Source organism: Schistocerca gregaria, chromosome 9, assembly GCF_023897955.1.
Source record: "Schistocerca gregaria isolate iqSchGreg1 chromosome 9, iqSchGreg1.2, whole genome shotgun sequence".
Classification (NCBI taxonomy): domain Eukaryota; kingdom Metazoa; phylum Arthropoda; class Insecta; order Orthoptera; family Acrididae; genus Schistocerca; species Schistocerca gregaria.
This window is the reverse complement of record NC_064928.1, coordinates 256,817,421-256,845,378: the sequence shown is the minus strand read 5'-3', so window position 1 is coordinate 256,845,378 and position 27,958 is coordinate 256,817,421. Positions and strand designations below refer to the sequence as shown.

The 27,958-nt window shown below is 40.5% G+C and overlaps 1 protein-coding gene across 3 annotated transcripts in view; it reads left to right on the top strand.

Annotated features, from left to right (window-relative positions):
• LOC126291651 (endoribonuclease Dicer-like) overlaps positions 1–27,958 on the top strand; it is a 286,500-nt gene that overhangs the window by 222,568 nt on the left and 35,974 nt on the right. For all 3 annotated transcript variants that reach the window (XM_049985218.1, XM_049985216.1, XM_049985217.1), the window contains 3 exons: positions 3,360–3,598; positions 13,150–13,307; positions 18,117–18,323. In XM_049985218.1, coding sequence (XP_049841175.1) covers positions 3,360–3,598; positions 13,150–13,307; positions 18,117–18,323 — 604 coding nt within the window. The remainder of the gene's footprint in view (positions 1–3,359; positions 3,599–13,149; positions 13,308–18,116; positions 18,324–27,958) is intronic.

The window sequence follows — 27,958 nt, the reverse complement described above, 5'->3', positions numbered from 1 at the left end:
ATTTTTTTTATTTTATTTTTTTTTATTTTTATTTTTATTTTTTTTCTTCATGGAGGCTGTGTTTTCCTGTTGCAGGATGGTAATGATCTTTAGCAGTCTGTGCATTGAGGTCTCTAATAATTATTTTAAGATCATGCACAGGAAATCCGTCAAGGCTCTTTCGAGGTTCTTATAAAAGGCACCTTTATCTTTGTCATCTGCTACTTCTGTGGGTGTGTGTGCATTGATCAACCAATAGTTTCTGAATTGGGCCTTCAATTTCATTTGTGGGATTCTAAATGTTTTTCTCCTTCTAAAGTCCCATTGTCAATTTTCAGTTGTTTTATGTAAACTTTAAATAACTGTTCAGAACATCACCAGAATAGGTTTTTAAGTCAGTCCTTTTGGTTGATGATGTTCGGTTGTTATAGAGCAAGCTTCATACTTGTACCGCAATAGCCAAGAAAGCTTCATAGACTTAAATGAATCTTAAAACTACATGTTTAACAAGTGGCAATAATACATTGTTCATGCACAATAGCTGTTCAACACAAGTGAATGAATAGTACAGTAACTCATTGCAGATTGGATTTATACTGCCGACAATAGTTAGTAAAATAAGTGTGATAGGTACCACACACAGATACGCTGAGAGTGCTGCCGTCATCACTGATCCTGTTGCCTCCCCACACAACATAGGAACTTGTAGTCTCATTGTGCATATGCTTAACTCAGTCACAGTTGTGTGTACAATCAAAATTTTTCATTTTAAATTGCATTGCTATTGTTAACTTGTTTATTAGTAAATAAGCAAATAAATTTGCCTTTATTTTAAAAAATTTCTCTGTATAAAACTTTAAGAAAAATTTAAAAGACTGGTTGTTTTTTTAAATTTGAAGTTCAGCTTGCTTAATTCTTTTGTGAACTATTTTCTAGACATAAGTGGATAAGCTTCGTCAGTCAGATGGTTCCTTAACAGCTGTAAAGCATGGAGCACATCACAAAAATCTGCATTATTCTATTGTGATCTGATGGATTTTCAAATCCTGAGCCATAAAATGTATGCATTAGATTTCCTTCAAGTTTTCTATTTGTAGGCCCTGCAATACACACAAATGCCCTCACTTCAGGTCCAAAATTTTCCATGACTTGAATCATTTTAGCCAACTGCCGTGTCAAAGTTAACAATGACTAGGGTGCATCCATTTTCATACTAACCTTCTGATAATCATAAGTTGAGCATTGTTGTCAGAACTTAATCTCTCCTGTATGGCCAAAACATAAATCACTGTTAACTTTCATCTCATCAAAGCTGAGTATCAAGTCTTTTTCACACTTCATTATTAGCTTTGCTTTGGTTTTCATGATATTAAGGCTTAAACTGATAAAAACTAGTGGAATGCTACTCACCCTGATTCTTCATTTAATAGTGGCTGCACTGAGGAGAGCATATTTCAGTGAATCCCTGACAAAACATAGCATTTTATAAAGTATACAGTGTAAAGTCCCAGCTCTTGCAATATCTTCAAATGACCAATTAGCATAGCATGAAACACACAAACAAATGTTGTTGGCAGGAAAAGACTCCTCATCAATGACTTTTTGAAAATGTTTTTGCTTTAAGTAACTCAGCATTACACCAAGAGAGAATCCTGTAAATCTGTATCCTTTTGCCAAAAATCTTTTATTCCTCCTTCCATAATTCCTGATTGTGGGCAAAAATGCACATCTGAAGCATTATAGTATTTACGTATATAGTCTGCTAGTAGTTTCTTCATTATCTGGAAATTTATTTACCTGTAAAATATCTCTTACTTATTTACATTAATTTTGGTTGTGTGCCTGGATTTTTCTTTCATTATTAGACTTATTACTATTCCCTAAGTCAACGGCGCAGAATGGAAGATACAGAGTTGGAGCAGCATCAGGGTTCAACATAGATTTCAGAGAAAGATTCAACACTTCACATTTCAAATTCCTTTCATAAACCAAATCACCAAAATGTATTAAGCTCATATGAACATTAGTATCAGAAAACTTACATGCACTTTTATAATAATTTATCCATTTTTGTTTAGACTAATTGTTATGAGGAAGTACAGAAAACTTCATTGCTAACTTTTTTTCATTGTCTGCTGTGTGTGGTACAACTCCTAATTGCACAGCAAACCATTACTTTTCACTGAAACCAATTCGAAACACATTCTCAGACTCTTTCAATCCACTGATAAGTGTAGCATAGCTCTGCATTTAATTGTCCATCAAATGTAAGAACTCACACTCATGTAAACATTTCAATGACGATGACTGGCTGCAAACCGGAAGTCTTTTTGAACTGTTGATCTGCCGGGAAAATTTCAAATTTGTGACATAACAGGTTCCATCTTTGACAGGCTACTGTACAGTGGGAGGGTCAACTGTACCGTAAACATCACAGCCAGCTGCTCCGTGCACACCCCGTGACCCCTGCCGTGTTTTCTAGTAATCATGCTATCAACTGTACATAGTGCTGACAGTAAATTTTACGTGACTTAAGTTCTGCTGTGACTGATTGTATAAGTATTACTCTGTTAAGACAACCTTGACTGACTGTCATGGAACTTTACAAGATGAATGCTGGGCACCAACTGGCTGTGGCCTAGTGCACAGTACCTGTTTAAAGATGCGCCTAATACTGTTTCTACAAAATGATAAAATACATAGTTATAACAGTTAAAATAAGATCATAAAATATGTGAAAAGTTGAGGACATGTATGCCCATTGGGCAGTGAAGTTATTTCAATTAACAGTTGGTTATGAATTCTTAAATTGGTAGAAATGAAAAGTTTTATTTCATGCGACATAAGTTTTTTTGTGCTCTGGTATTCCAGGATTTAGAAAACCCCTCTGAGAATTTCCTGGAAACTGAAAAGTTTGAATTGAAATGTTATTCTGGGAAAATAGTATTTTTTGTATAAAAAAATCAGGAATAAAATATGATGACACTGGATTTTTGAAAGAATTTCAGTCCAAGATTCAAACAAGCTGGAAAATAATGTTGAACAAAGATAGCAAAATGGGAAGGATAGATTACTTCTGACCACATAGCGGAGGCCACGTATCGCAGGCAGACACAGTGAAAAGGACGGCTAAAATATTTAGACTTCTGGGCAGAGTTCTTCTTATGACGTAGAAAGCGCACATGCGCCCAAACACACACACACACACACACACACACACACACACACACACACACACACACACCATCTCACACACCACTCAACCATACATAGCTATTGTCTCTGGCTCCGGTATTTTAGCAAGTGCAGCCATTCCATTTTGCTGCTTTCGAACTATTTCCCTCTTAACAATTACCTTATATGAGAACTGTTGTCTGCAGGTCTTCCCCAGAATCTCAGCAACATTTGAGTAAACGGAAGCGCCTCGAACAGCAGAAAGATTTTGAAGAGCACCTTGTGCCGGAGCTGTGTGGTTCTCATAGTTTTCCAGGAGGACTCTGGCTAAAGGCTATCTACTTACCCACAGTCCTGCATCGTGTGACGCAGATGCTGCACGCAGAGGAATTTAGGAGCACAGTCGCTAGAGAGACTGGGCTGGGCCCAGTCGATCACCCACAAGGCAAGTGAAATCTAGAGTGCTTTATTTTGTGTGTGTGTGTGTGTGTGTGTGTGTGTGTGTGTGTGTTTAATTATGCATATTCTGTATTTACGTACCTTCACTCCAATTCAGTAGATGTTCATTTACTGTATATTGGACAACAGAACACCGGACTATTACACTAACTGATAAATGACATGGAATTTCTATATTTTTAGTCGAGCTTTAAATTCGTTTATTATTGTATGTACATCTATATTATTCCCATGTTTATTTGCTTTATGTTTCACATTTTTTGCTACATATCAAGGAGGGAAACTTGTTTTAATTTCCATTCAAAATTGTTTTTTCTAGGACATTTTTTGCACCATACAATAGTTTTAACAAGTTGGGGAATTTGTGTGTGCTGCGAATTGCATAATGTCGTTTATGCATGCAATGTTTCGCATTTTCATTAATTCAATGATTGCTGCTGCATTTTCTTGAACTTTGATGGCCACCTAAGTGTCTTGTTCTTGACCCCCAAACCCTGCTTTGTTGAAGCACTTGGTGACAGTTTCAGGTTTTATTTCCTTTACTGCCAAGCCAATCCAATTTACTGCATCCAGGACAGAAACTGACAGTGCAAGAGCAAATGCACTTTTAGCATCTTCAATACTAAGAATAAGAGATTCCATCAATAACTGCGTATAATGACATTTGAATATGTGAATAACCCCCTGGTCCATGTGTAGTGTAAGGCTGGTTGAACATGGAGGAAACCAAGCCAATTTCACATTTGATAACATTACTATAGGGTGGCAGGGTGTCTAGCAAAAGGAGAGCTTGGCAATTTCCTTTTTTTCATTTTGGCAGTGAAAGAGCCCAGCCATTCTTCCATAAGACCACTCACAATCCATGCCTCTTCATTGCTTCGCCATGTGACTGGAATCTTACTGACGTCTAAGTTTTTAAAAAACAATACAGTTTTGCTGCCTTTACAATCACCAGTGGCTCTCCATATCAGCTAACGTTCTTCCACATAGCAATACAGTGAGTCTTTCCTTGGACATTTTTCCGTCGCTGCAGTTTTCACCTCGAATTGCTAGCGGTTTTGAAGGTGATAAAACAGTCCCATTTCATCGGCATTGAACACATCTTTCGGGTCATAATTCACAATTAAGTTGGGCAGTATTGCCTTTCATTCTTTTGTTATACTTTCCTGCACATCCTTAGCTTCCCCATACACTTCAGTCCATACAATGTTGTGCCTAGCTTTGAAATTGTCCAGTCACCCTGTGGATGCATTAAACTCGGTAATTCTTAGCTCTTCAGCGACTTTCAGAGCCTCACTCTGCAACATGGCTCCAGATAATGGTAAGTTTTTTGCCCACACACTTACGAAACATTCCCACACTATTTCGTTAATTTCTTCATTTCCAGTCTTCTTTGCCTTTCTTTTATTCTGCCCATTCCCTTTCATCCATTCATCCTGAATCTTATCCTTGTTTCCTAAAGTCTCGTAAATTTGTGTTTTACCACATTTGAAACACAACATAATTTCACGCAGAGAGAGTTTGTCTTTCTGACTCGACTCGATTACTGTACATTAATCTTTTCGTTAAGTGTTAATGACACATACCGCTTGTTCGACATCATATTAGTGTATCTCTTAAAGAGCTACTAGTCAACTGAAACTGGCAGAAAATAATGAATTTGCCGGGTAAAACTATTGTTTAACGGAACAATACCCACCTCTTCCACTGCGCACATTGGAGCATAGTGTTGGTAGATTTGCAACAATGTTCCTGCATGCACCAGTGTGCATCAGTAACGAGGAAAACGAGAAAGCCGAAAACAGTGTGCTAATGAACAAACTGTTTCCTTTGTTATACTGTACTGACACTGAGTGTATCTCATTTGTTGTTGCACAGAGCTGCCTGGTTTTAAGTCCACACCAAAAGCACCACACTGGACCTCTTGGTACTGCGCCGCTTAACAGAGGTGTTAAAAGTAACATACTTATAGAGTCATGAATAACTAATGATCTGTAATACAGTATATTATGTAATACAGTATATTTCCTGGACATTGGAAGATGGAGGATAATGATGGCATTTCCTGGAGTAAAATATTCCAGAGATAAACTATTCCCCCATTCTGATCTCCAGGTGGGGAGTATTTCAGGTGGTGTCATCAAAAGAGATGAACATTTTAATTTCAAGATTGGGACATGGAACATGAGAACACTTCAAAGGGCAGGAAAACTGGAAAATCTGAAGAGAGAAATGGACAAATGTGAAGTGAACATAATGGGTTTAAGTGAAGTGAGGTGGACAGATAGTGGTGAAATAGTACCAGGTAATTACACAATGTTTTATTTCGGTGGTAGCAATAGTGATGGGAAATGAATTAGTGCAAAGTGTTAATAAAGTTGTGTGTCATAGTGAACGTTTAATGTTTGTGAAAATAAATGCAAAACCAGTAGACATTCTAATAGTCCAAGTGTACATGCCAACATCAGATCACGATGACGAAGAAGCGGAGAAAATGTATGATGAAATAGAAGACATCATTCAGTCTGAAGGAACAGGAAAAGTAAATACTGTAATCGTGGGTGACTGGAATAGTGTGGTTGGACAAGGAAATGAAGCAAACATTGTTGGACAATATGGATTAGGGAAAAGAAACAACAGAGGAGGAATGCTAGTGGAATTCTGTCACCGAAATAATTTGGTGGTGATGAACGCTTGGTTTAAGAAAAGCAAGAGTGAACTGCACACATGGAAAAGCGCAGGAGATATGAACAGATATCAGATAGACTACATACTCATCAAACAGAGATTTAGGGGCAGTGTGAAGGACGCCGAGACTATGCCGGCTGCCGACATCGACTCGGATCACAACCTTTTGGTTGCAGATATCAGCACAAGGCTGAAGAAGATCCGACAGCATGGAAGGAGAAAACAGAGATGGGAATTGGAAAAGCTAAGAGAGAATAACATGGCAGTAAGAGAATCGTTAGAGAAAAAATTTAACGAAGTGAGACACAAAACTACAAGTGCAAGTGCAGAAGATCAGTGGCAAAATGTTAAAATGGTTTTGTTAAATACACAGAAGAGTGAAGTTGGGAGGGAAACAAAGAGAGCGAGAAAACCCTGGATCACCAATGAGATTATGGAGAAGATGGAGGAAAGGAGGAAGTGTAAAAATGTTAATGAAGAAGAGTACAGAAGACTTAACAACGCCCTCATGAGGTAAACAGACAAAGCAAAGGAAAAGTACTTTGAAGAAATGTGTGACAAAATAGAACAACTACAAAGAAGAGGATGGTATGACCTCATGTACCAGAAAACAAAGGAACTGTGAGAAGGAGAGAAAAAAATGTAAGGACATTCGGAATAGAAGATCCTAGAGGACAAGTGGATACTGAACAAGTGGAAGTGCTGAAAACATGGGAAGAATAAATAAGGAAACTACATGATACAGAACATCGCCCAGATGACATCGACATAGAGCCAGAGAAAGCTATCGACAAAGATGAAATAGGGCCCAGTATACTGACAAGGGGAGTAGAGAAGGCGATAAAGAATATGAAGAGTAGGAAAGCTACAGGGGATGACGACATACCAGTGGAATTGCTTAAAGAAATCAGAAATGAAAGTTTGAAAGTTCTGACACAACTCGTAAACAAAATCTATGAAACTGTAGAATGGCCTGAAGACTTTTTGGACATCACAGTGGTTACTCTTGAGAAGAAAAAGCAAGCCAGGAAGTGTAGTGATTATAGAACTATTAGTCTGATATCCCATGTGGCAAAGATCATTGCAAAAATACTAAATTGACGGTTGGAAAACAAAATTGAAGAAGTGATGGGAGAAGACCAGTTTGGCTTCAGGAAAAGGAAAAGCGACCTGAAACGCCATTGGCATGATGAGGATATTGTCAGAGTTTTGACCGTTAACGAGGAAGTTTGCGCTCATTTTATAGACCGGCAGAAGGCCTTCGGCAGAGTCAATTGGAATATAAGTCTCCGATCGGAGACTTATAAGGAACTTGTACCTGGGACAAAGGGTAAAGGTACGACCGAACTATGGAGAAATGAACAGTGTGGAAATAGGAAGGGGAGTGAGACGAGGATGTTGTCTATCACCAAGTCTCTTCAACCTGTACGGAGAAATGCGGTGAGAGAAGTGCTGAAAGGATGCGGAAACTTCAAAGTAGGAGGTCGTCTCATCAGCGCCATCAAGTATGCAGACGACCTGGTAGTGCTTACCAAAAATCAGAGACAGCCGCAACACATTGTGAACAGTTTGGTGGAAACGGGAAGAAAATACAGCATGGAAATCAAAATCGAAAAATCAAAAGTGATGTGCATATCAAAACGTGAGGAACACTTGAAGATAACTGTTGACACTCGGGAACTGGAAAATGTGAATCAGTTCAAGTACCTGGGAAGTTTTATCACAAAGGATGGCCACTGCACCGACGAAATCCGAGCAAGAATCGCCATGGCCAAAGGTGCTTTCGACAAGATGAGGACTCTGCTGGCCGGCAAGTTGAGTTTGGGATTGAGGAAAAAACTGATAAAATGCTACATTTGGAGCATTGCACTGTATGGAACAGAGACATGAGCCATGAGAAAGAAGGAGAAAAAATACTTAGAGAGCTTTGAAATGTGGTGCTGGAGGAGAATGGAAAATATCAAGTGGAGAAATCACATAAAAAATCATGTACTGCAAAGAGTAGGAGAGAAGAGAAGTATTCTGCTTACAATTCTTGAGAGAAAGGTCAACTGGATTGGACATGTACTTACACATGAGGGACTCATACATGACGTCATCGAAGGGAAACTCAGAGGACACGCAGGGCAAGGAAGAAGAAGAATTCAACATCTGGAGACATGAAAGATGGAAGGAGATACAACAGACTGAGGAAGAAGCCGAAGACAGGGAACAGTGGAATCAAAAATTCTCCGTACGAAGACATGGACCTGCCACCAGGCAGAATACGACATAATAATAATAATACAGTAGTACTGTATAGGCTCTTTTCCGCATTATACAATGAATTATTAAGTATGTTCTAAGATTTTCTTTCCATTTTCGCATTAGGCACGTTCTGTTTTATACGAAAAAAATCAGCGTATAAAAGTGCACTGAATGCGTCAGAACTCAAATACTTATACGGTTTGGGCAGATTTCCAAATTGTACATTTGCTGATTTGAGCAAGTTTTACTGCATAATATATTATGAGTTATCTGGTGCAAATAGTGTTAAATCATTTCAGACAGATGCTGTGATGGTTCTTTCAGCAATGCCATGGAAGACCCACCTGCCCTGTACGTGTAAAAACATACTTAAAATAGAAAGTTCCACATGATAAAAATATATTAAAAACAAAGATTCCAAGACTTACCAAGCGGGAAAGCGCCGGTAGACAGGCACAATAAAATAACACACAAACACACACACACAAAATTACGAGCTTTCGCAACCGGCGGTTGCTTCGTCAGGAAAGAGGGATGCAGAAGGAAAGATGAAAGGATGTGGATTTTAAGGGAGAGGGTAAGGAGTCATTCCAATCCCGGGAGCGGAAAGACTTACCTTAGGGGGAAAAAAGGGTAGGTATATACTCGCGCGCCCACACACACACACACACACACACACACACACACACACAAATCCGTCCATACATATACAGACACATAAAACATACATACATGTTCTATGTGTATTGTGTATTTGAGCTACCTATTTTTGTTGTACTATGACGACAGGTCCTGTATCATTATGATATGATCACTGGGTGAACAAATACATAAATAATTAAAATCTTGCACAGTACCTTATCAAGCATGTAAATCAACATGATGCCTGTACGGTTTACTTCTGTCTGCCAATCACAGCACACGATATGTGATGTCATGGAAACATGTTTCTGGGTAAGTAAAAAAGAACACAGACTGTTTATTTCAATATTGCCTTTTATCATTTAAAAGGTTCCAAGATGATTATTTGATTTGAATTGGTGAAGCCAGTGAGTGTAACTAAGTAAAAAGCTATTACATTAATCACCCAGCACAATTTAAATCCTTCATCGAACGTATGTGACTACAGTGATGTTTTCATTACGTGTTCTGTGCTGTGACAAAGCAAACCAAGCAGTTCTTTGCATTTTTATAAGGGAATGGTGAAAATGCCAAATTTAGCGATATTTCCAAAATTTGCCACTATCCCCCAGAAACTATGTAACAATGAAAGTTACTTCAGATGAATCACACCGTCCATCCAAAAACTGCTAGAGACGAACAAGCATTCGTTGACGGCAACAGTTCCTGTCAGGTTTGAAACCGATTTTCGTCGGCAAAATGTGACGCTCCCCGCCAGCCACAGTCAGTCAGGATCGTTCTACGACCACTGGTCTCTACCGTATGACGTGGCGCTCCTTGTGCAGTCCACATTAATATACTGAAAAATAGGGTGACTTAATTAGTGATGTGATCATAGTTACAGCTATATACAATGGATCCTCTCTGCATTTTGTCACATCTTCAATTGTCCTTACTGCACTGATTCCGTACATCTGTCTAGTGCATGTGCACCATCTCACTGCTATGGCTTACCGTATTTACTCGAATCTAAGCCGCACATGAAAAATTAGACTCGAAATCAAGGGGAAAAAAAATTTCCTGAATCTAAGCCGCACCTGAAATTTGAGACTCGAAAGTTTTAGGCCGCACCTCCAAATCGAAACAAAGTTGGTCCATTGTAATATGAGACACAGTTTAGGTTGAACGAATGGCGATACAGCTACAGTAGTTTGGTTCATCGTAAGCTTAGCAGTTAAGCTTTACCAGGTAGCCATTGCTATGTGTCAGGCACTCCGTCCGTATTTATACGGGTACCTTTCCTTATTCACGTGCTTCGTCTGGTTTGAATTGATTGCTCATTTTTCTTTGATCTGATAAGTGCCTTTCTTTTTGTTATAGGTGTTTATGTGACTCTAAGCTGAAAATGCATTATTGTACTGTGTCGTGTATTGTTTGTCACATTCTGTTAATGAATGCTTATGGCCTGTCGCCGCTCGCGGCACGGCTTGCTTTTGTGCACGCTAGTGCCGCTTACAATTAAAAAAAAAAAGAGAGAGGAATCGTCTCACTAGCGAAACAATGGCAAGAGAATGCTATTTGTTATTACTTACACTGCTGCTTTCTTTGATAATGATCAGCAAGAACTATATAATAGACTGTGTATGATAGAAGATGTTCTTAACAAGAGTTAGGCGAAATTTTTTCTCCGTTTGAAAATCTTTGCAGACACCTCTTTAGTACATTACATTCTGCACAGAAGTTAGGGTCATCTTAGATTAAAAAATCTAGTCAGTTGCCGTGCTCCGTGCTTCATTTCTGATTGTATCACTACTCAGCATAAGAATAATACGAATATAAACATGACACAATATGTATATTCTTCCGCGTTTGCTGTTGTCTCTCTCTAGTTTCGTAGTTTATTAGGCAGACAGGATTTAAATGAGATAGCAACAAACACGAAAGAATACATGGCAAAATGTTTATATTCGTATTATTCTTATGGTGAAGAGAATACTGCGTGTGATTCACAATTCAAAAGGTCCTATTAGCAACCATCTCTTCTGACAGGTAGGAAAAAATTGAGAAGGTAGAGTTGGCCATGTTGACAAACATCCCAAACAGTCTTGCCAGTCGGATTTTCATAGTACATTGAAATGCTGCTACATTCGAAGATGAACAACATGGAATTTGTATTTACTTCGTTGGATAACGTATGAAAAGGCAGTGGTCGAAACTTGGGGCGGAGAAAAAAGCTCGTCTTCCACCTTTTTTTTATTTATTTACTGTCTCAGAGGTTTTGGTGCCAGTATTTATCATTGTGCCTGCAAAACATGCCTGTGTAGGGCTACATATATTCGACGGCAGAAGTTAGTTGTGGTGGCACCTACCAACATTTTTCAGATCTTACGCTTGCTTTGCACTCGATTCTAAGCCGCAGGCTGCTTTTTGGATTACAAAAACCGAAAAAAAAGTGCGGCTTAGTTTCAAGTAAATACGGTAACTCAGCATTGGAAGGTCATAACTGCCTAATACCTGTTCTAGAGCACTTCAAAGTGACCAGTGTGCTATTTTAATGGGGTGACTAATATTTTTCCCAGTGAGCTTACAAAATAAGGAAACAGTGTCATTGTAGTTTATGATCATCATCATAATCATAATCATTATTATTATTATTATTATTATTGTTATTATATAGGATGATTCAGAAAGAAAGAGGAGATTTCAGTTGTTTATTACAGACAAACTATGAAAGCTGGAAGCAGATTGCGCATGTCACTGGATGGAGGAATTTTCATGGTTCCATGTTTGCAGAGAGGCTATAGCAGACACTCGACACGAGCATCGTGCGTTGTTCGGGAAACATAGAAATAGTAGTCCATTTCATTCCACAAACTAATCAACTGGTCCCTGTTTATTGAATCGGCAGCTTCAACAATTCAGTTTCTCAGCTCTTGAAGAGTAGCTGTCGTACATGGAACAAAAGACTATCTTTTATGTGCAGCCACAGAAGAAAGTTGCAAGGTGTGAGGTCAGGGGACATGGGAGGGCAAAAGCAAACAATGAGATCTTGTCCACTTCTTCCAATCCAACATTCTGGGACGGTGTTGTTAAGAAACTGCCACACCTAAAGGTGAAAGTGAAGCAGGGTGCCAACGTGCATGAAAATGCAATCGTGGGAATCTTCATGAAGTTGAGAAAACAACTAAGTTTTGCAGCATGTCCAATGACATTCCTGTCACAGTTTCCTCTGCAAAAAAAAGGTCCACAATCTTTGTGAAAATGAACAGTACAAAACACATTCTGCTTCAGTGAGTCTCTTTCGTGTTTGATAACAATGCCCAGTTGAATGACAAGGGCAGGGTTTGCGACTCCTCAAATTCTTACATGATGGCAGTTTACTTTACCCAATAGATGAAATGTCAGTTCGTGTGAAAAGATGAGTCGTGAGGAAAAAATGCCTTCTGCCATACCCTGGAGAACTGAAATGCAAGATTCGTATCTTCCGTTATAGTCGCTGGACTGTTGTTTCAGGAAGCTTAAATTCCTGACCTGCCCATCTTGTGGACTTAAGAGAGCTCCATGTGAACGCACCTCGGATATGCTCGACATTTTCCTCAGATATGTGTGGCTGACCAGTGCTTCTCCTTTTGCATATGCAACCAACTTTCAAGAATTTTGTATGCCGGTCACAAATCTGCTTCTGTAAAGGTGGCTTCTTGTTGAACCAATGGCGGAATGCACATTGCACTTGAATTGTTAGATTTTGCACAAATTCCACAAACAAGATGATTTGTCTTTTGATGTAGTCACCATGTTGCTAGGAACAAAGAACAGTGCAGCTGTGTCAAAACTTCAAACCTTCCTCTGTCTAGTGAGATGTGCAGTGTGTTTCCATCTTTTATAGTTTGTCTTACAGACAGTTGAAATCTGTTCTTTGTTTTTGAGTCACCCGGTATTATTGTTGTGCAGCGATTCAATAACATATTCTGTTGTTCTTAGATTTCAGGTGGAGACCACTTAAAGATGAATCATTCCCTGAGGAAATAATTGAACCAGATTTCATACCAGTACAGTCAGGAATGGACAATGCTGTGGTTTCTGAAGATTATCCAATAGATCTTGACCGTGCCTTAGTTAGTGACATAGCAGGAATTGATGTGAGTTTCAATGTTGTATGTGTTCTTTGACATGCATGTGTGAAAAATCTGCTTTTCACACTTTTGGATCCACTATCGGACTACATCTGACATTACAGTTTTCTGGTACAGTTCCAAAGTCAGACAGTGTCTGACACGTTTCCATCACTGCAAAATAAATGAGAATTGGAAAGAATGCAATGAATAGAAAAATTGAATTGGAAAGGTTTAATGATGTGGATGCCTGTGAAGTACCTGTGGCATCAGTTGATTCTTATGGACAACTGCCTGTATTGCACTTCGTCTTAGTTATGTACGTAGAAAATTTTCGAGATGTATTTATAATTTTAATTCTTCTTGGATGTTCTGAAAAGAGAGTCATTTATTTTTTAAAAAGAAATTAGTAACAAGAGGACACCAGCATAAATGTGACTATAAACACGAATATATTAAAATAGAAAGAAACTTCCACATGGGAAAAATATATTAAATGAAAATGGGAAAGATACATTAAAATGAATATATTAAAATGTCTGTATCATTCAGCAAATGAAAAGTACTCCCAACAACCTGTGCACAAACAATGGAATGAATAATGGTTACAAGACAGTGGCATACTCATTGCATGCAGCAAATGTGGGGAAACAAGATTATCAGAATCTTGAGGTGTAAAATCAAATGGTGTTCAGTGGTCACCACCCAAAACTTGGACTTTGTTAGGACCTGTGAAAGAGAGTCTATACCTCTTCTAGTCAGTACCCTCTACCATTATGGCAAAATATACATATGTTGATGAGATGGTACGCATCATTGAGAAAGCTTCTGTCCTGAAACTGTGCCAGTGTTTTTTAATAATTATTCAGTTAATATGGGACATCATCTAAACTTGTGACTGAATTGAGGGTTTCTTGGTACGAGGACCTAGTATGTTATTTATACGGAACATTGTTTACAATAGTAGAAGTAACTTCAGGTGTGCCACAGGAAGCTGTGTTGAAATCCTTGCTGTTCATGTTGGATGTTAGTGACATGGCTAACAATGCTAATGGTAACCTCAGACTTTTCACAGAGGGTGCAGTTAGCTGTAATGAAATATTAGCTGATGAAGTCTGTAAAAACTTCCATTTAGATTTTGATGTGATTTAAAACTGGTCCAAAGATGGAAATGTTTTTGATATGTTCAGAAATGTAAAATTGTGCACTTGACAAGAGGAAAAACATAGTATCCTATGACTATAACGTCAGTGAGTCATAGTTGGAATCAGTCATTTAATATTAATACCTGAGTGTAACACTTTGTAGTGATATGAAATGGAATGTTCACATAGGCTCTGGTGTAGGTAAAGCAGGTGGAAGACTTCAATTCATTGGCAAAATACTGAGAAAATACAATCAGTCTACAAAACAGACTGATACAAATCTCTTGTTTGTCCCACCTTAGAATAATGTTCATATGTGGGACCCATACCAAATAATACCAAAATGGGATACTAACAGTATTATGAAAAGGATAGCTGCTACTCACTATACAGGGTGAGTCACATAACGTTACCGCTGGATATATTTCATAAACCATGTAAAATACTGACGAATCGATTCCAAAGACCGAACATGAGGAGAGGGGCTAGTGTAATTGGTTAATACAAGCCATAAAAAAATGCACGGAAGTATGTTTAACACAAATCTACGTTGTTTCCCCCCCCCCCCCCCCCCTTTAGTTTTGTTAGCACATCTGAACATATAAACAAATATGTAATCAGTGCCGTTTGTTGCTTTGTAAAATGTTAATTACATCCAGAGATATTGTAACCTAAAGTTGACGCTTGAAACCTCCGACGTTCAGTTGCGTCTTGTAACAAACACGGGCCACGGTCGGCAAGCAGCATCTGCAGGGACATGTTTACGATGACGACCATGTTTACGAGTGTGGCCGTAGTGCACTGTTGTGGTTTGGTCTAGCTGTCGCAGTGTTCGCATGTAGCGCTTGCTGCTATTGTTATTCTGCATTCGTCTCCGCACGCAGACCATCTGTAGTACACCGTGTTACCAGACGTCTGTGATACTGTAGTGTTGTAGGAACTGTGACCATGGTGTATCCGAACTCAGAAAAGGCAGAGATGATACTCATCTATGGCGAGTATCGACGAAATGCAGCTGAAGCCTGCAGGGTGTATGCAGAACAGTACCCGGACAGAGAGCATCCAACGGGCCACACATTGCAAAACATCTACCGCCAACTGTATGCAACAAGTGTGGTCATAGCACGCTAACGGGTCCGTAACAGGCCTGTCACAGGAGAAGTGGGTGCAGTTGGTGTGTTAACTGCTGTTGCCATGAACCCTCACATGAGTACATGGGACATTGCGAGAGCCGGTGAACTGAGTCAAAGTAGTGTCATGCGCATACTGCATCGTCACCTCTTTCACCCGTTTCATGTGTCGCTACAACAGCAATTACATGGTGATGACTTTAATCATCGAGTGCAATTCTGTCAATGGGCATTAACAGAGAATGCGTTGCAGTTCTACCTGTTTACCGATGAAGCGCGTTTCACAAACCACGGGGCAGTGAATCTACGGAACATGCATTACTGGCCCATGGACAATCCTCGCTGGCTCAGACAGGTAGAGCGACAGCGACCGTGGACTGTAAATGTATGGTGCGGAATCATTGGCGACCACCTCATTGGTCCTCTTGCTTTATTGCAGGGGCCCAAACAGCTGCAACAAACATCGCGTTTCTACAGAATGATCTGCCAACGTCGCTTGAAAATGTCCCACTGGAAATGCATCGACATATGTGGTATCAGCATGATGGTGCACCTGCACATTCCGCAATTAACACTAGGCTGACCCTTGACAGGATGTTCGACGGGCATTTCATAGGACGTGGAGCACGCATGTATTGGCCAGCCCGCTCTCCTGATCTTACACCTCTGGACTTCTTTCTGGGGGTTACGTTAAAGGAGAATGTGTACTGTGATGTGTCTACAACGCCAGAGGATATGAAACAACGTATTGTGGCAGTCTGCGGCGACATTACACCAGATGCACTGCGGCGTGTACGACATTCATTACGCCAGAGATTGCAATTGTGTGCAGCAAGTGATGGCCACTACATTGAACGTCTATTGGCCTGACATGTCGAGACACACTCTATTCCACTCCATAATTGAAAACAGAAACCATGTGTGTACGTGTACCTCACCCCTCATGGTAATGTACGTGTGCATCAGTGAAAAAGACCAATAAAAAGGTGTTAGCATGTGGACGTAATGTGCTGTTCCAATCTCTTCTGTACCTAAGGTCCATCATCATTCCCTTTGGATCCCTACGTAATTCGGTGCTCCCCGATACACACGATCGAACAGCGGAGGAGTGGTACTCAAGCGTCAACTTTAGGTTACAATATCTCCGGATGTAATTAACATTTTACAATGCAACAAACGGAACTGATTACGTATTTGTTTATATGTTCAGATGTGCTAACAAAACTAATGGGGTTCCATTTTTAAAAAAACGTAGGTTTGTGTTAAAAAACATACTTCTGTGCATTTTTTTTTGGTTTGTATTAACCAATTACACTAGCGCCTCTCCTCACGTTCGATCTGTGGAATCAATTCGTCAGTATTTGATGTGGTTTACGAAATATATCCAGCGGTAATGTTAGGTGACTCTCACTGTATAGTAGAGATGCTGAGTCGCAGATAGACAAAAAAACTGTCGAAACATGGCCAACAAGGCCTTTATCGAAAATAGACAGCATACACACTCACACGAACACAACTCGCACACACATTACCACAGTCTGTGGCAGCTGAAGCCATACTACGAGCAACAACGAATGATGGGAGTGGCAGTCGGGTGGAGGTGGAGGGTAAAGAGGTGGCTGGGGCAGGAATAGCAGGGTAGGGATGGGGGACGGTAAAGTGCTGCTTGGGGGAGCATGCAGGGACGAGGAGGAGAGATGGTAGGGCAGCTGGGTGCTGTCAGGAGATTGGACAGTGGTCAGAGGAGGGGGGAAGGGCATCCATTAGTGGAATAGGGGGCTGTGTAGTGCTGGAATGGGAACAGGGAAGGAGCGAGATGGATGACAACAATGACTAAAGTAGGTTGAGGCCATGAGGGTTACAGGAACATAGGATATATTGCAGGGAAAATTTCAACCTACACAATTCAGAAAAGCTGGTGTTGGTGAGAAGAATCCGTATGGGGATGCTAATAAACACAGAGAGAGGAAGTTGGAAATGCTTTTTAGTTGACTACAGATGTGTAACATAAGAAATCTGTCTTTTCTCACGCAAAGTTACAGCTCTGTGTTACATTAATAAAACCAAAATGTTTATTTACAACTGAATGCCTACATTTCACTAATACATGAGAAATGGAAAACTGAGCAAAAAATGAAGTAACAATCTTAAGAAATATATTCAGACTAATAAAACACAATGGTGAATACGGGAATGGGAGTAATGGAGATACGTGCCAAAAGCTGAACAACAAAATATAACAATGAGAAAGCATATAATGATATTTCACAGCCATCTAATTCAGATTAATGAAACAGGATATGCAAGATAATGATACATTTCAAAAGAAGATTTTAGATTGTCATCTCCAGAGAAAACTGGAACAAAGTAGTCAGAAGTTAGGGAACATAAGCACTCTGATTAAATGAAAAATGGGAAGTTGTATCAGTAGTGGTTATTTATGTAGTCCATAGGAGGTCCAAATTGGGTATAATAATAACAATAATAATAAAACACATGAAACTCAAAACAAAATGCTTTGTTATACTTTTCTGTCTGTTAACAAACTTTGCTTGTTTCAGATTCTTCTTTATGATAAATATTGTAATGGAGGTATTGATACAGAAGATCAGGAGAGGAAAAATACTTATGATGGGGACACACTAATGGAAAATGGCTTAGGAGATGGAAATGAGGAGTCATTTACTGTAGATATCGCAGTTCCCAGTATAAAGCTATTGGACGTCCATGGCGGAGTCGTGGGACCTCAACTGGCAGAAGTTCTCAAGGTCCATATGGAGAGATCAGGCATCTGGTCCTCTGGCCGTGCTGTTGTAGTTGTTTAAGTCTGTTGATGTAATTGAGAACCCAGTGCACTGTTCCTAGCATAAAATTTATTTTATTGTAGAGTTCATTACGAAGGCTTAACTGTTGCTCCCGCATGGATGACAGTTGGTCAGATGAGTCAGAACAGTATGTACGAGGGCTATTCATAAATTAAGTTCTGAAGTCTGCATTTTTTGTTTTAAAAAAAAGTAGATAAAAATTTTTTGTATGCAATCTTGTACTTACAGTCTGATTTTACTTCTCCACAGCCATCACACAAATTAAAACATTTGTTGTACCATGACACAAGCCTCTTTATCCCTTCATCAAAGAGTGGTACTACAGTGTGCTTTAGCCTGTTGTTAACAGAATCCTTGAGTTCATCATTGGTCATAAAGCGCTGGGTAACCAGTGAGGCCTTCATCTTGGGGAAGAAATGAAAATCTCTTGCTACCAAGTCCAGACTATAGGGAGAATTTAGAAAAATCTCTTTGAGTTTTTCCTTCGTTCCATCCACACTATGGGGTAACACATTGCCGTGGAGTAGAATGATTTCTTAGGTAATCATCCTGTGCCATTTGGTTTGCACAGACCTTCAGAGTTATAAGTTACATTATAAACCTATGATGCCACTGTATTCTCGCTCGTTACTTGCATGAATCTCTTGTCAAAATTCCTTTGCAATCACAAAAAACTATAACCGTAGTGTTATTGTTTGACATTGCTTCAGTTTTTAGCCTTACCGAGAAAATGAGTGTGCATCCACTTTTGCCTTGTTCCTTAGTTTGAGTTCATATACTGCACCCATGTCTTATCCTCCAGCATGATAATGTTCACAAATCCCTTCCTGCTTCATGGTAGCACTGAAGAAATGTCATGGCTAAGCCATTATTTCAGTTTTGGTTATACATTTTGGTACCTTCCATGCACAAAACTTAATCTCTCTATAAGAGTCTTAAAAAAGATTGAACTGATATCATCTCATGAGCCAATTCTATCAACATTTTCCATAAGTTTATGAGGTACATCTGAATGTCCCATCAACATGTTTTGTTGTGCACATCTATGAGGCCTTCCCGGAATTTTTTTCACCAATACTTCACACACCATCACACTTAACCGCTGTTGTTGCTAAATCCTGATGGAATTGACTCCTGCTTGCAGGAAGTGACAGAATTTGGGTCCTATGGTCAGTTTTAAGGGAAAGATAAGATAATGCTCATTAAACCATGTTGATTCAGTGTTTAATGCATTGTTCAAGTCCTTTCGATGGCAACATTGTCCCGACTCATGTACCTGCAACTGTTAAAAATAATTTTGATGAATATAAGAATGAAATAGTACATTGTTTGTGGCCTTCAGAATAGTCAGATTTGAAGTTTATTGGACTGTCACAGCCTCTGCTAGTAAGACAGTGAATGACCCATTACCTTTTCCCAGTAACTGTCAAGGAATCTGAGGAGTTTCTTTGCAAAGTATGGCACAAAAATCTCAAAAGACCTGCATTCAGGATTTACATATTTTGAATGCCTGTAATGTCCCTCATTTACATTAGACAAGTTTTCATATTATTTTGTCCACATTACACCTTTAATATTGAAATGAATATTGCAGGCATCATTACAAGCAGGGTGTTAGGTAAGAATGTCATTCAGTTGATGTGTGCCTTCTTGTAGATAAGTACTGCTCTTCATAATAAATGGTAGTCTGGGTACTTTTCAAAAACCTAGGCATCTGTTGTTTCAGCTGTTTTTTAGATTCCTTGACTGTTTGCAGAACCCTCCCCCCCTCCAGCCACAGACTGTGATCTGTGATCATGGCACAGCCACTTGTCTGCTTTAGCTGGTAATCAAGCGCACACAATCTGCCGCATCCTTGGCAGACTCTGCAAATTAAAACTTGAAAAGTGTAAATATGTTACAGTGGCAACTCAAGAAACCTGATGCAACAACCAGTCTAACTCATTTATAAAGTTGATATTTAACTATTATTACTGTCACAGCTCCACGAAATTGATCTGCACTTATGGAACACACTCTTTTTTGTCAGACACTCTGCTCCTTTCATCACTTTTGATCCCCCAGGGGCCTACAGTTCCTTTGTGGGTACGTATGTGGTGCACACAGGTCCCTGAGCTATTGCTGTCTTTGTTCTTTTCCTTGCTCCTTTATCTTCCCCTTCCTTCTCCCAACCGATCCTTATTCCTTTCTCTTTGCCCCTTCCTTTCACTCTTTCGGTGTTCTCATTTATGTCGGCTCTTGTATCCATTTTACTTAGTGTCATCTTGTGGTTCTGGTCTGTTTGCTTTTCCTCCCCTTTTTGGCTTTTCTTTTTTGGTCCCCCTTAGGGGTTTGACCTCCATCTCTAAATTTGAAATCTGTAATGTGCCAGATGGGGACGAACTCCCTCCATAGCATCTTATGTGTGGATTCCTCTCCCCTTCCTCGTCCTCTCCCTCTACGACATAGCCTTTTCACTACCTTGCTAGGTCACCAGTTCGATTGCCAGTCTGTGTGGTGGGGCTGTTATGTACTGGCTGAGCCACCTGACATCACAGGGACCACACTGCTGGTACCTGCACTGTGAACACCTTGTGAAAACCTAGGAGTGGTTGCCTGTCATTGTCGGGCATTGGAACTCGTACTGTGCCAGGCAGCCATTGCTGTGATGGGTGACGTCCACGAGGTGGGCCCCTGATTGGATTGGGCGGTACCGTGCCAGGCATTTGACACACAAAACGCGTTAAACTCTCTGACCACTCCTCTACGGCCATGACTCTTCCTAGAAATTGTTCTGTCTCAGTTCTCGGTGAAGTTGAGATCTGGCTTATGCCTGCCAGTCAGCCACCCTCCGTGCCTGCAACCACGTAGGTGACATCCCGGTGATTATCACTCCTCACAAGTCTCAGTATGGCACAGGGTGTAATTTTCCATAGGGACCTTCTCCTCCAGTCCAATGATGAACTTAGGGCTAATCTGGAACAACATGGCATTCATTTCATCTGGTGTGTCACTTAGACATTGGCACTTTCATCCTGGCCCTGAGAAGGTCAGGGTGATAATATACAGATACGATGTCAAACCATTCATTCCACGTCCCACGTGTTGCTTCCATTACCTCAAGTTCGGCCACATATCCTTCAGATGTGATGCCATTCCCATCTGTGGTGACTGTGGCCGCCCTCATCATGTTGGTGGCCCTCGCATCCCACTGCCTAATTGTGTACACTGCTCTGGTGTACATTTTCCTGGCTCACTAGAGTCTCCAGTGTATAAAAGGGAAAAAGAATCCAGGAAATAAATATCCTTGATTGTCTCGGCTACTTTGAGACCCAGAAGAAGGTTGACAAACTTCAGCCTGTGAATCTCCCATCTACCTTGGCCTCAGTTACATTTTCCCTCCTCCTCCTCCTCCTCCTCCTCCTCCTCCTCCTCCTCACCCCCATCCTGCCCCCTTTCCTCACCCCCCACCCCCATCCTGCCGCCTTTCCTCACCCCCCACCCCCATCCTGCCCCCTTTTCTCTCCGTCCCCCCCTCTCCCGCCCTAGTCTCTCCCGTCCCTGCCCCTCAAGGAATCGCTCCTCCTCCTTGGCCAAAGAGGAAATCCTCTTCTCTGGCTCCTGCTAGGGGTGGGGCTCCCTCTCGGAACACTCCAACCCAGTGTTCTCTAGATAGGAAGCCTACAGCCTCGGGTCGGACGACGGACCCATACTCAAAGGTGCTCGCTCTCTGTCAGATCCGCACATCGCTGCCACCTATCCCCTTACTGATAACACCTCCTCTCTCCCTCCAAGGAGGAGGAGGAGAAGAAGAAGAAGAAGAAGAAGAAGAAGCAATGCAAGTCCAAGGATGAGTCTTCCCTGGCATCCCAACGACTCCCAATCCTCATTGGTGATGACCACGACATGACCTATGTCAAATCTGGACCCTCACCACACGATAGTCAAGTGAAACTGCAACGGATGTTACTGTCATCTACCAGAAATACAAAAACTTGTTTCCTCCTGTTCTGTATTCTGTTTGGCTCTTCAAGAAATGCACTTCTGTGATGACCACTTTCAAACATTTCACGTTTTTCAGGCATTCTGTCAGAACCGTGCCCACCTCGAGATAGCGTGTGGAGGGGTCTGCACTTCGATTCGTACTGATGTCACTAGTGACTGGATTCTCTTCCGTACAAAGCTGGAAGCACTGAAGCGATAGTGGCACAATTGTGAACTACCCCAACCGTCACCATTTGCAGTGTCTACCTCCATCCAATTAAGCCACTTCCTTATGTTGGACTGCCTACTTTAATACAGCAGCTCCCTCCCCCATATCTCCTCCTCGAAGACTTCAGTGCACACCACTGCCTGTAGGGGAGTGTCGCTTAGACCAGTAGGGGTCTTCTAATTGGCTAACTTATTACAGACTTTGATTTATGTCTCCTCAGTCACAGTTCCCCTACCCTCTTCCGTGCTGCTCGTGGCACTTTTTCTGCTATCGAACTCAGGATCCCTTCCCCTTCTCTCATGATTTCCTTACACTTGTCATCCCACGATAATATTAGTAACCACTTTCTGTCGATTTGTCGTTCCCCTGCTTCCACCAGACAGACGGCACTCCATATTGGGCATTCTACAGAGCCCATTGGTCTTTATATGTCTGCTTCTCACTTCGACACCTCTCTTTCAGATTGCATTGATGCAGTCATGCAAGACATCTTCGACACTATTCTTCATGCCGCTGGCACTATCCCCCTATCCACAGATTCCCCTCATCTTCGACTGCTACCGTGGTGGACCAAGGACGTAGCGGTCGCTATCCAGGACTGCCACTCGGAACTGCAACAATTTAAACACCACCCCTTAAATACCAGCCTTATTGCTTTGAAGTGTCCCTGTGCTAAGGCTTGCTACTTTATTAACCAGAGTGAAAAGGAATTATGTATTTTTTCCCTGGGGACATATGCCCCATCATCTCAGGTTTGGCCCAAACTCCGTAGCCTTGTGAGCCACCAGTGACAAACAACTGCCCAGGTTCTTATCCTGCAGGATGCTCAGTGTATTGATCCATCAGTCCTTGCAGAACACCTCACAACACACTTTATGATAGCATCAGTGTCCTCTTCCTATCCTGCTACCTTTCTCCGACAGAAATGATGAGTTGAAGAAGCCCCCCCTCTGTTTCAAACTGCACCTAGCTGAAGCCTATAATGAAGCCTTCACTGAATGTGAATTTTTGCTGGCTCTTACCTCTTCACATGAAACTGCCCCAGGCCCGGATTCCATCTACAACCAGAAGATCAAACATTTGAACATTACCGAGAGACAGTGTCTTCAGCTGCATTTGGCTCATGGGTGTCTTCCCCTCGCATTGGTGAGACAGCATAGTTATCCCCATACTTTAAGCCCGGGAAGAACCCGATGTCTCTCGACAGCTACTGACCCATTAGCCTGACCAGCGTCCTTCAGAAACTTCTCGAGATGATGGTTAGCTTCAGATTATTTTGGGTACTCAAATCTCATGGCCTTTTGTCCGTGTATCAGTGTGGCTCCCGGGAAGGATTAAACAACTAACAATTTACTCAGTTTGGAAACAGCAGTCTGACAAGCTTCTACTAAGCGCCGACACCTTGCCACAGTCTTCTTTGACCTACGTAAGGCATGCAACACCACTTGGCACCGTCACGTTTTAGATACCGTCCGTGACTTGGGCCTTCACGGTCGCCTTGCGATTGTTATCCACACGCTTTTATCCCACTGGCTGTTCCAGGTTAGAGTAGGTGCTTCACTGAGCACCCCTCGGATCAGGAGAACAGTGTTCCATAGGGTTCTGTGTTAAGTGTCACACTCTTCCTCATCACCATCAGTGGGCTTGTAACCTCTGTTGGGCCTCTGGTTGCCCTGCCATTCTATTTTGACGATTTTTGCATCTGATGTAGCTCCCACTCAGTAGCATCTGCTGAACACCAGCTGTTGCTAGGTGACATCTGATAGGCCTCTGCATGGTCCTTCTACCACGTCTTCCAGTTTTCTCCCTCCAAAATGTGGGTTATGCAGTTTTGACGTTGAGCCACAGTACGTGCAACCCCAGAACTTTACTTGAGCAACCTAGACGCTGTAGCATAGTCCTGTTTCGTGGCCTCCTTTCTCATAAAGAGCTAATGTTGCCGATGTCACTGCCCCATATTTGCCACCAGAAGATTACCTGCATGCGGAAGCATAATGCTCTCCGCCTACTGGCTTGCACTTCTTGGGCTGCAGACCGTGTTAATCTTCTCCATACTTTCCGTGCTCTGGTTTTGTCCACACTAGATTATGGTTGGCAGGTTTATGGCTCTGTGACTCCTTCCAATCTGAAACTATTTGACCCTGTTCATCATTATAGGGTGCGTCTGACTGTCTGTGCCTGTCACACTAGTCCCGTTGACAGTCTCCTTGCAGAAGTGGGGATTTCCCCTTTACAAATATGATGGAGCCAACTCAGGGTTTCTTATGCAATTGCCATTTGACGATTCCCTGACCGTCCCGTGTACCCCGTCGTCTTTGTAGGTGAGGGATGTCTGCTTAAAAAATTTTTCTTTCTTTCGTGCATGCCTAGTGAAAAATCAGTGCTTCTGCTTTTTGGTGTGTGGTCTCCAATTGTCCAAAAGTACATTCTGCAGGAAATTTCCTACAAATTTAAACAATAGTTAATGAAAATATCTGAATTTTTGTTATCGTATTTTACGCACTATAAGGTGAACCTTAATTTGCAAGCAATTTAAAAAAAATATGTAAGTTTTACCGTTTTTATTATTAGATTGCAGAGCAAGACAAAAAAATCTCAGTTTATAAAACCAAACTGACCTTTAAAATCCCTGAAAATAGTCATCTGTACTTTCTTCTTCTTTCTCTTTGTCATAAGTCATTGTCCTCTTCCTGTATAATATGGTCTTCACCCCCATCAAGTGCCACACTTCTTGAAAGTTTTAACAATAATGTCCTCTCTCACACTAGACCACGACTGTTTATGAAACGACACACTTGTTTGATTGTAAGTTGTGTTAAAGCTCCATTCAGAGTGAATTCATGTTGGGTTTTGTCCATTTGATCCATTCCTCTCTCGTGCACACTTTACATGTTTTATTTATCAGTAGATCAAGTGTTTGTAGTTGTGAAGTCAGTCCTCCTGAAATAAGAGCAAACTCTGAATTTCGTATCAGTCCTCTGCTGCTGCCAGTTAAATCCGGTGTTGCAAGTTAGAGATAGATTTCTCATGACATTGAATATATGGCCATTTTTAAGACTAGCAGTAGTTTTAAATCAAACACTGGACATTTTTATATTAATTTCGAGTATAACCTGAATTTCGGAGGCAGTTTTCTGAAGAAGAAATGCATCTTATATTCTGTAAAATACGCTATATTGTATTACTGACAGTAACCAGTTGTGCTTCTTTATATTATCACTAAAAAAATATCATAGTAATGTGATTCTTTGTAATTTTTTCAAAATATTCCATTTTAAACTTCACGTATAGTACACATTGGAGAGAAAATTTTTGAATAATTGTAAAACTTAAAATACAAGATATTGATCATGTGTGGTATTGAAAAATTATGATTATTAGTTTATTAGCAGGATCTGAAAAATTTGTGTTTGCGATAAATGTGAACATAGATGTGAATTCTGCCTCAAAATGCAAAAATGGTCAATTGCCTAATAAATATAAGAAAAAGTTTGAAATAGCTTTGTTTTATGAATTTAGATACTGAAATTGTAACCAGTTTTCAGTTATTGGTATTGTACATCATTTGGCAAAGTCCAGTGTGCAAAATAATGCAATAATTTCTTAGTGTGCTCAGTGCTCCGTACTATACCAGTTGTGGATGTGTGAATAGTGTGTATAAGATACGTGCTGTGTCGTGCAGCATTAGACTCAACTGTGGGACCTAGCATCTTTGAACAAGGAATCGTGTACTTTTAACTAGCAGACAAGTGAGGAAGTTCATGTAAATGTGGACACTTTAATGTGGCAGCTTTAAGTGGCAAGTGTTTTGAACTGTGGTTGCATCAAGTACTGGTAGAGGCGTGAACTGTCTCGTTTATGACGCTGCGAACTTACTGTACAGTAGCCATTACCAAATGCTCTGTTGTGCCTTGCTTGTTGTTTCCTTTTTGTGTATTGAAATGAGTGAGGAGATCTTCACCGTCATGAAATTGGAATATGATCGTACAACACCAGAAAGAATTGCCTATGACCCATGTGTCACTTGTGCTTTTGCAGAAATCCAGAACACTGGTGTAAGGTGCTGCCCTGCAAGAGGGAGGCGAGGCCTGTTTCCCCTCCGCCGGTAGTAATTCTACTTTGTTTCTGCCCACGGACAGGTGCCGCCTCATATTCTATGCACTCTGCACTGTAGTGACCTGAAAACAACCAATCAACATATTTTGATCACACTGAAAGTCTTGCACTAATGTGCTATCTGTAGTGTTGTCAACTATGGGTCACACAGCTATGAAGACCTACGAAAGGTTGAAATCAGTATTTCGCAGATTTTTCAAATATTGAATTGGTTGGGAAAAGAAAAATAATATCGAAAGAAACCTTAAATTAGAGAAGCACTCTCTTCACCAACAGGAAAATGTTGCTGGTTCTAAACAAAGACAATCATTTGTAGAAACCTTGAAATGACCTCAAAAGAGAAAACGAACAGAAAGAAAGCAAACATTCTAGTCAAAAAGCCGCTCCACCACCACTATTTTTAACAGTTAGTTTCAAAGCATGTCATCAGGCACATCGTGTGGAAACCTCTTAAATTTATATGTCTAATTATTAGCAGAAACTAAATTTACCTTGGAATTTCACCAAAAGTATGTGCTACAATGTCAGGTCCTTACTTCTCAGAGTGTAAGTGCCATCCAGTTATTTATTTTTCTAGTTAGTACATATGAAAATACTGTGAAAAACATGTTATGGATTCGCATCTTGCAAATACTTTTTGTTGTCACTGTTGGTGACATGAAAATTTGTGTCGGCCCATGACTCGAAACCTGATTTTCCATTTATCGCTAGAGGTCACCTTAAGCCCTTGGGCTATCAGTGCATGACTCCCAGACCAACCCAAACCTATATATGCTACGTTGTCTGTGTTCCTTATGCTTGCTTTTTGTGATTGCTCTAGAGGTAGAGACAAATATTTTTATTGTCATTTTAGCCCACTGAAGAATATAAAAAATTGATTATTACAATATTCGGAACAAATTTTCATGTTCAACAAACAGCTGATGTGAAAACGTGTTCGCAAGATGTGAATGTATTTCGTAATATTTACAACAGCTGTAGTCGTCAAAACAGTGTGTGTTCCTTCAGACAAGCATGCATTTCTGAAGGACATTGTAGTGTAAGATACAGACACTGTAAAAACACAGATATTATATATGCATTGTAATAAAGCTGGTAACAGTTTTTGTGAGTTAATAGTATACAAAATACAGGTTAAGTCAAAAAGGACTTTACAACTTTGGGGTGATATAGAAATTTATTGAGATACTCATAGAATTGGTAGATATATCATTTTGTAGCAAATGACCTCAAGTTTGATTCACTTATTGTGTCAGTACCCCATACCACC